This window comes from Schistocerca americana, chromosome 1, assembly GCF_021461395.2.
Source record: "Schistocerca americana isolate TAMUIC-IGC-003095 chromosome 1, iqSchAmer2.1, whole genome shotgun sequence".
NCBI classification, from domain to species: domain Eukaryota; kingdom Metazoa; phylum Arthropoda; class Insecta; order Orthoptera; family Acrididae; genus Schistocerca; species Schistocerca americana.
Genome location: NC_060119.1, coordinates 514,730,712 through 514,742,893, shown reverse-complemented (window position 1 = coordinate 514,742,893; position 12,182 = coordinate 514,730,712). Strand labels below are relative to the sequence as shown.

The window sequence follows — 12,182 nt, the reverse complement described above, 5'->3', positions numbered from 1 at the left end:
TATTATTGGACGAATCTATCTCACTGATTGTCTGCTGTAAATTTTGAAATTCGGGTGTTTGATTAAACGAAATCGATGAAGTATCGTCTGATTTGCTGTCATTATTACTTTCAATAACATCAATACGACTGGCCAATTCATCATATTTTTTAGTCAGTATTTTTACCTGATCATCTTTTTTAGTGTCACAAGCATTAATTTGTTTTTCTATTTTACGCGTGGTTTCGTTCAATTTTTTAACGTCTGCTTCGATGGCATCGGGGTCCTGTATTAATTCTAATTGTTCAAGTCTGTCGGTCACTGTCTGAAAGTCTACTGTATGTGTATCTGTTTTTGTTTTAAGATCGGAAATTTTATCACGCAATTCGGTGTTCAACTGTTTGATAGTATTAATCTCGTCTGATACTGTAGCAACATTGTTGTCTACGTATGTTTTTACTTTCGTAAACAATTTACCCTTATCTTCCTGTATCTGTACAGTAACTGTTTCCATGACTTGTCGCTTTACTTTATTCTGTTCCTGTATAAATTTACGGTAACGCGTCTCACTGTTTTGTAGGTGGTGATTAAAACGTTCGTCAATTTGACTGTTCTGTTGGTCAAATTTCGCGTCTACTTTTGCATCCAGTGTGCGCGAAAGTTCTGCTGACATTAATTTAAACTCGTCGCGGAACTGTGTTGCGTTTTCAGAGCATTGTTTAGCGACTGCACTAATTTCGTCTCTAAGTGATTCTGTTGCAGCTGTTTGCGTATTCCTTAATTCTTGAGCAACAGATCTAATTTCTTCACTACTTTTCCTAGCACAAGCCTTAATTTCCTCACGTAATTGTTCTTTAGTATCACGACATTGCGCGGCAACGGCTGTAATCTGTTCACTAAGCTGTCTGGAATTGTTGTCTAATTTTTAATTAAGGTTGTCATGTTTTTCATTAAGTTGTTTGAAGCTGTTGTCTCGTTTTTCATTAATTTGTTGTTTGAGATTTTCACTAAGTTGTTTGTGATTGCTGTCTTGCTTATCATTCGACTGTTTGGTATTGCTATCTATTTTTTCATTCATTTGTCGTAATAATGCCATAACTTGATCCCAACCAAAATTATCGGCTCTATTCTCTGTACTGTGTAATGGTGTATCTGCATTTGTCACGTTTTCTGTAACCATTTGGTTATTCTGTAATTCTTGAAAAGGTTTGCCAACCGGATGTGCACTGTTAGTCACTACCTCGGAATCAAATAAATCTGTCGTACTTTGAGTACACTGTTCATTTTAGTTAGAAAAATTCATCTGTGCACAATTCAAATTTTGCAAATCGCGCGTGTCGAACTGGGCACCGTTCATTGTAACAGAACGTCCAGCGTCAACAATTGTCGTTAAATTAATAGAGGACACAATTGAATTTATTTGTTCATCATTAGGATCAAAATCATTACTAGTGGTCGGTACGCACTGATTGCCTGTAAATGGAGGGCTGTCGCTATTACACTGAGTGTTGCAAGTACACTCCTGGAAATTGAAATAAGAACACCGTGAATTCATTGTCCCAGGAAGGGGAAACTTTATTGACACATTCCTGGGGTCAGATACATCACATGATCACACTGACAGAACCACAGGCACATAGACACAGGCAACAGAGCATGCACAATGTCGGCACTAATACAGTGTATATCCACCTTTCGCAGCAATGCAGGCTGCTATTCTCCCATGGAGACGATCGCAGAGATGCTGGATGTAGTCCTGTGGAACGGCTTGCCATGCCATTTCCACCTGGTGCCTCAGTTGGACCAGCTGGACGTGCAGACCGCGTGAGACGACGCTTCATCCAGTCCCAAACATGCTCAATGGGGGACAGATCCGGAGATCTTGCTGGCCAGGGTAGTTGACTTACACCTTCTAGAGCACGTTGGGTGGCACGGGATACATGCGGACGTGCATTGTCCTGTTGGAACAGCAAGTTCCCTTGCCGGTCTAGGAATGGTAGAACGATGGGTTCGATGACGGTTTGGATGTACTGTGCACTATTCAGTGTCCCCTCGACGATCACCAGTGGTGTACGGCCAGTGTAGGAGATCGCTCCCCACACCATGATGCTGGGTGTTGGCCCTGTGTGCCTCGGTCGTATGCAGTCCTGATTGTGGCGCTCACCTGTACGGCGCCAAACACGCATACGACCATCATTGGCACCAAGGCAGAAGCGACTCTCATCGCTGAAGACGACACGTCTCCATTCGTCCCTCCATTCACGCCTGTCGCGACACCACTGGAGGCGGGCTGCACGATGTTGGGGCATGAGCGGAAGACGGCCTAACGGTGTGCGGGATCGTAGCCCAGCTTCATGGAGACGGTTGCGAATGGTCCTCGCCGATACCCCAGGAGCAACAGTGTCCCTAATTTGCTGGGAAGTGGCGGTGCGGTCCCCTACGGCACTGCGTGGGATCCTACGGTCTTGGCGTGCATCCGTGCGTCGCTGCGGTCCGGTCCCAGGTCGACGGGCACGTGCACCTTCCGCCGACCACTGGCGACAACATCGATGTACTGTGGAGACCTCACTCCCCACGTGTTGAGCAATTTGGCGGTACGTCCACCCGGCCTCCCGCATGCCCACTATACGCCCTCGCTCAAAGTCCGTCAACTGCACAAACGGTTCACGTCCACGCTGTCGCGGCATGCTACCAGTGTTAAAGACTGCGATGGAGCTCCGTATGCCACGGCAAACTGGCTGACACTGACGGCGGCGGTGCACAAATGCTGCGCAGCTAGCGCCATTCGACGGCCAACACCGCGGTTCCTGGTGTGTCCGCTGTGCCGTGCGTGTGATCATTGCTTGTACAGCCCTCTCGCAGTGTCCGGAGCAAGTATGGTGGGTCTGACACACCGGTGTCAATGTGTTCTTTTTTCCATTTCCAGGAGTGTATTGTCGGTCAAGCTATTCGAGTCGGCTATTTCACTCATTGTACATCGCGATGTACTGTTAACAGTTTTTCGCGGCATTTTTCACAAATCAAAATTAAGCACAAATGAAACAAGGACAATGCAAAAATGCAACAAACATAATTACAACAAAGAGCAACAAATTTCCGATGATCTGTGAAAGAAAGACTGACAAGTTAGTAAATGCGTTGCGCCAGATGCAAACTACTTTAAATAAATAAGAGCAGATATATGACTACTTATCAGAAGATTCACAAAGAAATACGATCCTGACCGGATGTCGCCAAGTGTAACCTCCCCATACGAAATATGAATAATGATTGTGATTTTTATTTAATGTAACCTATGAACAAAATCGGCTCCCATTTATAATCTCTGTGCATAAATGCATTCACGTTTAATGTTCCCACAAAATTCTTTTCTCATTTAATGTTAAGTTCGAAACAGAAAAATTCCTAAACATCAAAATAATAAAAAAATTCAGTAACCTGGTAAATTTTATGACGACATCAGCGCTGCGCCTCGGCCCTGTATTCTGAATAAAAAAAGCAAAAATTCTTACCTCAATAAAAACTGCGAATATATCTGCTCTTATATAAAAAATTTGCGGCACAGCTCCGTGCAATGCTGGCCTATGCTTTGTGTTTCATGAAAGGAAAGATAATCCATTGAATTAAATCTTTAAATTGAAATGAATGCTTTTTTTTAAAAAATTACTTTATATTATAAAAATTATTATTGGGGCATTTTTAAAAGAAATCGAATGACAGTTGATATACATTATTAGATATGCGCAAGGCTGCTTCTTTACCTTCTACAATAATACTCATCCTCCAGAGTCCCGACCAGAGCAGACTGCCGACGCGCAGACTCCTACCGACTACAGCCAACTCACGCAGACTACTGTCGACTACTGCCGACTACAGAAGACTACTCAAGACTAATGCCGACTAGCGACAAGCAACAACTAACTACATACTGCTCTCTGGTCAGAGACTCTCCTAAGTCTTGCCTGTTGCAGGCAGCGCATATAGCGCATACCTCTTACAACATTAATAACAAAACCTTTTCGTCACCCCTTTAATTCGAAATTCATGGCACATAAAACAAAAATTGGCTATGAAACATGTTTGTATACCGATTTGCAATGTGTCAATATCACCAAATAACAAAAATATTTGGGTAACGACAAAATATTCTTCGCAGCACTCCTGAGCAACGTCAATGCGTGGTGGAACATCTTGTGCGAATGCAGGCATGGATCTGTCCTAGCATATTATCGACGAGGTCATCAAGACAGCTCTGATTCAAATTGTCTCGCTGCTCAATGCCGATTCTGCGTTAAGTCGCACAGATTACGTCGTCACTGTTGACGTCCAAAAAAAGCTCGTTTCTGCTGTTTTCTGCACACTCGTCTAATATAGAGTGCCTAGGCAACCTGCTTCCTCGGATCATTAGACAACAATTCAAGCAAATCGTATTAATAAAGTTTATTTCAAAAGGAAATGATTACAATATTTAACTTTGTAAAAGACAGTAGTGTCGCAAGCAATGGGCGACAGGCAGATAAGACGTCTCTTCGATATATACTATTCGTAACACAGGTGAAACAATGCAGATCCTAAGTCACTGCTGTAGCATTCGTAGAACGGCTCGTCTTCCACTGTCCGCCGCCAGGTGGCGCGTCGTTTTTATTCTCTTGGCCTAGATGCCGCTGCTGTCTCGATGTCGTCCTAGAGAGGGGTCGGTCAGCATACTACTGGCTGGCGCCGTCTCACAGTCCTCTCTGCTCTGATGTTCTTGACCGACGTGTCGGCGCTTGATGTTACGCCGGAACATTCCTCCCCACCAAAGCGACGGACCGTCCTCGTGTAGGGAACGCGGGGGAGGCAGGAGTGTGGGTGCTGCACTGGACTGGAAGCTGTGGCTTCCGGTCGTACCCCGCCATCCGGCCTTCGCTCTGGCGGAAACGTCTCCCGGCAAACGACCAGAAGGGTACGCGTCCACCTTCTGAGGTCCATAGCAAGATGTCGAAGGCGTCGGCTGCTAGTGAGAGGGCGGGTCCAGCTCCTCATTAGGTCGAGAGAAGGTGGAGGCGACGAAGGCTCCGTCTCCATGGGGTCGTTCCGCAGTGTCGTGATGACACCCTTTGGCGGCTGCTGTGACCACGCTGCCCTCGGAATCTGTGAATCTGGGAGAAGAGACACAGACGGATCACCGTGCATATGACAGTGGCGAATTTGATTGTGATGTCGGCGCTGCAGTCCGTCTGGGCCTAAAATGAGATATATGCTTGCGCCAAGTCGACGAAGGATCTCACCGTCTGTTTCCGCTAAAAACCCTGTAAAAGACAATATTATGCGGCGCGAAGCGATACTTGCGGCTTCCTTCGGCGCCGGATGCTGAGGTGGATGGAGCAGGTGGAGCAGTGTCCAATGGCGGCGGCCGTCAAGCAATTCCGCCGGCGATGGTCCATCTCGTGGATGTGAACGATAGGAGACGAGAAACAGTTGCAATGTGATCCCTGGTGTGTGTGGTGCGAAGTTTCGACATCTGCTGCTTGAAGGTTCTGACAGAACGTTCTGCTCCGCCGTTTGACTGTGGATGAAACGGTGCACTAGTTAGAGGCTTATGCCATTGCGTTTGCAGAATGTTTCAAATTCATTTGACGTGAGTTGAGAGCCGTTGTTCGACACTATGACCTCAGGTAAACCTTCGAGTCAAAAGCAGAGGACAACACCTGAATTGTGCAAACTTGAGTTGTCGAGTTCATTGGCACACTAAAAGGAAACTTGCTGCAAGCATCTATCACAATTAACCAAGAGTGATGAATTCTTCTCGGGTTATCAGCCGAGTGGTGGCGTTGTCTTGTCGCTACGTTGCGATGAGTTTTGTATTCATCATCTTCTGGCGAAATGTTGGAATGCTGTGTTCTGCGTATCTATTCAGCTGCTTGGCTGTCGTCCACTTTCTCCAGAAGGGGGTACCGCGTCGGTGGTGGTGGCGGTTGGGAAGGGGGGGGGGGGGGGGGCGGGAGGGCGACGCGGCCCGGCGTCGAGACCCGGTGGCTGTCCAATCTGTAGGCGAATTATGGGATTCCACATTGTACTGAGCTGAAAACCGCTATCCTTGTTTACTAAATTGTTGTGCAGATGTATCTCCACTGCCTCTTTGAAGATTGAGTCCCAGAAGCCGTTGGAGCTGCACAGCTTCTTAATTTTTTCGAATTCGAATGTGTGTCCCTCGATAATGCTTGGTTCTGCTACCGCGGACTTGTTTGTCTGCCCTAGTCGTATGTTCCTGATGTGTTGAGTACAGTGCTGGGAGATACATCGTTCTGTCTGCCCGATATATTCCATCCCACATTCGCACTCTATACTGTAAATGACCTGCGTCTGCAACCCCAGCTGGACTTTGGTGGAGCCAAGTATATCTTTGACTTTATTCGGTGCACAAAAGATGGTCGTTATTTCATGCTTCTTTTATATTCGTGTGATCTTGGCTGTCGGCGGTCCAGCAAACGGCAGAAACGCCACACGTTTTGCTTCGTCTGCTTCTGGTTTCTCCTCCTGCCTCTTGTCTGCACGCAAGGCGTATCTTATTTGTGTCTCAGTGTAGCAGTTCTTTCAGAAGGTTTCCTGCAGATGTGCTAACTCACTCGTCAAACTCTCACTGTCACAGATCGACCTGGCTCTTTGTACTAAGGTGTTCAGTACTGAGTTACGTTGTGCTGGATGGTGGCACCACCGAGCATTGAGATATAAGTCCGTGTGCGTCTTCTTCCTGTAGACCGAGTGTCCCAACATACTGACCGGATTTTTATTGATCAAAATATCCAAGAAGGGAAGGCAGCCATTCTCTTCTACCTCCATGGTGAATTTGATGCTATCATGAATGCCACCGAGATGGCGTAGGAACTCCTGTAGTTTTTCCTTGCCGTGAGGCCACACTACAAAAGTGTCGTCTACATGTCTGTAGAACACCTTGGGTTTGTGGCGGGCGATGTACAATGCCACATCTTCAAAGTGCTCTATGTACAAGTTGGCAATACCTGGGGCCAGGGGGAACCCATGGCAACGCCATCTGTTTGTTCATAGAATTTCCCACTACATTTTAAGTACGTTGTGGTTAACACAAGATGAATGAGTCTGAGTGTGTCCTCATCGAAGTGATCTTCGAGTAGAGCTAACAAGGGAACCTCCCCATCGCACCCCCTCAGTTTAGTAGCGGTCGCGCAGTTCCAGACAGTACCGCCTAGAACCGCTCTGCCATCCCAGCCGGCTGGATGATTCCTTACAAGTGAACCTCCCCATCGCACCCCCCTCAGATTTAGTTATAAGTTGGCACAATGGATAGGCCTTGAGAAACTGAACACAGATCAATCGAGAAAACAGGAAGAAGTTGTGTGGAACTATGAAAAAACAAGCAAAATATACAAACTGAGTAGTCCATGGGCAACACAGGCCACATCAAGGAGGACGTCAGCTCAAGAGCGCCGTGGTCCCGTGGTTAGCGTGAGCAGCTGCGGAGCGAGAGGTCTTTGGTTCAAGTCTTCCCTCGAGTGGTAAGTTTAAATTTTTATTTTCAGACAATTATCAGAGTTCAGGCACTCACACATAATCAACTTCGCTCTCCAAAATACCAGGATATGTTCAGATTTGCTTGGACATATGCAGGATTTGACGGTCTACACACGGAAAAATTTGAAAACGTATGTTTTTACAGAGCACAGAGAAAACTGTGCGACTGTGAAACTGTTACATTCATTTGTTGCAGTTTATGTGACACACTCTTATGTTTTCATCACTTTTTTGGGAATGATTATCACATCCACAAGAAAACCTAAATCGGGCAAGGTAGAAGAATCTTTTTACCCATTCGCCAAGTGTGCAAGTTAGGTGGGTCGACAACATATTCCTGTCATGTGACGCACATGCTGTCACCAGTGTCGTATAGAATATATCAGACATGTTTTCCTGGATTAAATGTTTTCGGTTCCCATTGGAGAGGCACGTCCTTTCGTCTACTAATCGCACGGTTTTGCGGTGCGGTCGCAAAACACAGACACTGAACTTATTACAGTGAACAGAGACGTCAATGAACGAACGGACAGATCATAACTTTGCAAAAATAAAGTAAGTAAACTTTTCGCGCGAGGGAAGACTAGAACCAAGTACCTCTCGCTCCGCAGCAGCTCACGCTAACCACGGGACCACGGCGCTCCTGTGCTTATGTCCTCCTTGATGTGGCCTATGTTGCCCATGGACTACTCAGTTTGAATATTGTGCTTATTTTTTCATACTTCCACACAACTTCTTCTTGTTTTCTCGATTGATCTATGTTCAGTTTTTCAAGGCCTATCCATTGTGCCAACTTATAACTAAATCTGAGGGGGGTGCGATGGGGGGGTTCCCTTGTAAGGAATCATCGAGCCGGCTGAGGTGGCAGAGCGGTTCTAGGCGCTACAGTCTGGAACTGCGCGACCGCTACGGTCGCAGGATCGAATCCTGCCTCGGGCATGGATGTGTGTGATGTCCTTAGGTTAGTTAGGTTTAAGTAGTTCTAAGTTCTAGGGGACTGATGACCTTAGAAGTTAAGTCCCATAGTGCTCAGAGCCATTTGAACCATTTGAATCATCCAGCGGCACCTGGTGAAAAGAGAAGTGACATCAAAGTTGACTAGTAGATCCTTCTCATCCAGGTGTAACCCTTGGAGTGCCTTAACAAATTCGGTCGAGTTCTTGACATGGTGAGGGCAGTAACCCATGAGTGGTTTTAACAGCTGTGCTACGTGCTTGGCTACACCATATGTCGGAGAATTTATGGTGTCCAATATAGGATGTAGTGGGACATTCTCCAAATCGACCTTCAGGATGCCATACAGTCGCGGTGGAGCCGGTGCCTGAGGGTTAACCTTCCTGGTGGTGTTTCTGTCAAGTCCTGAGCTGCTGAGAAGATCGATGGTCCAGTGCATAACAGAAGCAGTAGTGTCTTTCCCCACTTCTTTGTATGCCGGATCTTCTGATAAGGTGTCGATATTCTGCCAGTAATCTTCTGACTTCAGTAGGACTGTCACATTCCCTTTGTCTGCTGCTAAGATCACTATATCCTTGTCATCGCGAAGGTTCAACAGTGCCTTGCACTCTTCTGCTATAATGTTGTTCTTCAGCATTCTTGCTTTCTCGACTACCCTGCTGGTCTCCCTCCACATTTCCTCGCCTGCTCTCGGTGGGAGTCCACCAAAGGCTTGCTCGATGTTGCTGATGATATCACGTTTTGGTAACGTTCTTGGAGTTGGAGCAACGTTCAAGTCCTTCGACAGCACAGAGATGGTTTGCTCATTCACTGCTCTCTCTGTCAGGTTGATGATGGTTTTATATTGCTGGCTTTTTCTTCCTGTTGACGTGCGCCCGGAACGAACAGATGGCGTTGCCATGGATTCCTCCCTGGCCCCAGGTATTGCCAACTTGTACATGGAGCACTTTGAAGATGTGGCACTGAACACCGCCTGCCATAAACCCAAGGTGTTCTACAGACATGTACACTCCTGGAAATTGAAATAAGAACACCGTGAATTCATTGTCCCAGGAAGGGGAAACTTTATTGACACATTCCTGGGGTCAGATACATCACATGATCACACTGACAGAACCACAGGCACATAGACACAGGCAACAGAGCATGCACAATGTCGGCACTAGTACAGTGTATATCCACCTTTCGCAGCAATGCAGGCTGCTATTCTCCCATGGAGACGATCGTAGAGATGCTGGATGTAGTCCTGTGGAACGGCTTGCCATGCCATTTCCACCTGGCGCCTCAGTTGGACCAGCGTTCGTGCTGGACGTGCAGACCGCGTGAGACGACGCTTCATCCAGTCCCAAACATGCTCAATGGGGGACAGATCCGGAGATCTTGCTGGCCAGGGTAATTGACTTAAACCTTCTAGAGCACGTTGGGTGGCACGGGATACATGCGGACGTGCATTGTCCTGTTGGAACAGCAAGTTCCCTTGCCGGTCTAGGAATGGTAGAACGATGGGTTCGATGACGGTTTGGATGTACCGTGCACTATTCAGTGTCCCCTCGACGATCACCAGTGGTGTACGGCCAGTGTAGGAGATCGCTCCCCACACCATGATGCCGGGTGTTGGCCCTGTGTGCCTCGGTCGTATGCAGTCCTGATTGTGGCGCTCACCTGTACGGCGCCAAACACGCATACGACCATCATTGGCACCAAGGCAGAAGCGACTCTCATCGCTGAAGACGACACGTCTCCATTCGTCCCTCCATTCACGCCTGTCGCGACACCACTGGAGGCAGGCTGCACGATGTTGGGGCGTGAGCGGAAGACGGCCTAACGGTGTGCGGGACCGTAGCCCAGCTTCATGGAGATGGTTGCGAATGGTCCTCGCCGATACCCCAGGAGCAACAGTGTCCCTAATTTGCTGGGAAGTGGCGGTGCGGTCCCCTATGGCACTGTGTAGGATCCTACGGTCTTGGCGTGCATCCGTGCGTTGCTGCGGTCCGGTCCCAGGTCGACGGGCACGTGCACCTTCCGCCGACCACTGGCGACAACATCGATGTACTGTGGAGACCTCACGCCCCACGTGTTGAACAATTCGGCGGTACGTCCACCCGGCCTCCCGCATGCCCACTATACGCTCTCGCTCAAAGTCCGTCAACTGCACATACGGTTCACGTCCACGCTGTCGCGGCATGCTACCAGTGTTAAAGACTGCGATGGAGCTCCGTATGCCATGGCAAACTGGCTGACACTGACGGCGGCGGTGCACAAATGCTGCGCAGCTAGCGCCATTCGACGGCCAACACCGCGGTTCCTGGTGTGTCCGCTGTGCCGTGCGTGTGATCATTGCTTGTACAGCCCTCTCGCAGTGTCCGGAGCAAGTATGGTGGGTCTGACACACCAGTGTCAATGTGTTCTTTTTTCCATTTCCAGGAGTGTAGATGACACTTTTGTAGTGTGGCCCCATGGCAAGGAAATGCAAACAGATTGAGCAAGAAGGTTATGTTAGTATGGCACTTGTGGTGGGGTAGACAGTACAAGCTGCTGAAGTGGACTGTAAGCTGTTTACACTGCAGATGCAGTACATTGTGCATGGTGGATTGCTTTGTAGATCAGTGAGGCTGAAGCAGCGCATAATTTTACCTCCCTAGCTAAAGGAAGAAGTATTGACGGAAAGCCGGCCACGGTGGCCAAGCGGTTCTACGCCCTTCAGTCCGGAACCGCGCGACTGCTACGGTCGCAGGTTCGAATCCTGCCTCGGGCATGGATGTGTGTGATGTCCTTAGGTTAGTTGGGTTTAAGTAGTTCTAAGTTCCAGGGGACTGATGACCTCAGCTGTTAAGTCCCATAGTGCTCAGAGCCATTGGAACCATTTTTTTTTATTGAAGGAAACACATGACCACATGCTATCTGGGTATGGGGGTCATAGTGCAACAAATCAAAGAGAAGCAGAATGTTAATGGTGGAGTATAACGAAAAGCAACTTACATCAGTACATAAATAATTATGTATCATGTGCACACGGCCAGATCTCAGCAGCAGAAAGTACTGCTACAAAGGTTATCAGAAGCAATGAAACCTTTTCGGATGATAGGAATAGATATTTCGGAACCGTTTAGCCAGACGCCAGTGGAAAGAGTTACATTCTATTATTCATCGTTTCTCATGATATATATCAATGATTGCCATTCCAAATCATCAAGAATTATGGTGCTGCAGGCCACGATGAATAACAGGTAATAACTTCATGTTGGACCTGATGAAGCAGCATGTCACTTATTATTGGTGTGAAAACTAAAAAAACAAGCCCATTGCACCAAGAAGGCAACGGTAGAATGGAGTGTCTAGATCATACCATTGCTAGAATGTTGAATTACTATGTCAACAGCGACCATAATGATTGGGATGTTTACTTACCATTTGTCATACCAGAATATAATTCCAAAGTGCACACCACCACTGGGCCTTCTCCAATGAGGAAGTGTTTGAGAGGAAAATGCCTGTGTCATTTTATATAGTCAAACCAGAGATCAGGAGGAATTGAGAGCTATTTCAGAATTTTACAAAGGCATTAAGAAGAATGTAAAAACATGTAGAGAGGACAAACGCCAAAGCTGGAGCATCAGGAAGAGGTAGCAGAACGTGTGGGAAAGTTGCCAGAGTACAGAGTAGGACAATAGATGACGCTATCAAGTCTGTATACCACAAAAGGGAAGACCAAGAAGTTA

At 47.2% G+C, this 12,182-nt stretch overlaps 1 protein-coding gene across 1 annotated transcript in view; it reads right to left on the bottom strand.

The window, feature by feature from the left end:
• The window catches only part of LOC124569763 (glucose dehydrogenase [FAD, quinone]-like), an 85,234-nt gene extending 75,870 nt beyond the window's left edge, over positions 1 to 9,364 (bottom strand). Inside the window, exon 1 of the mRNA XM_047131093.1 lies at positions 8,843 to 9,364. Coding sequence (XP_046987049.1) covers positions 8,843 to 9,364 — 522 coding nt within the window. The remainder of the gene's footprint in view (positions 1 to 8,842) is intronic.
• Between the last annotated feature and the right edge of the window lie 2,818 nt (positions 9,365 to 12,182).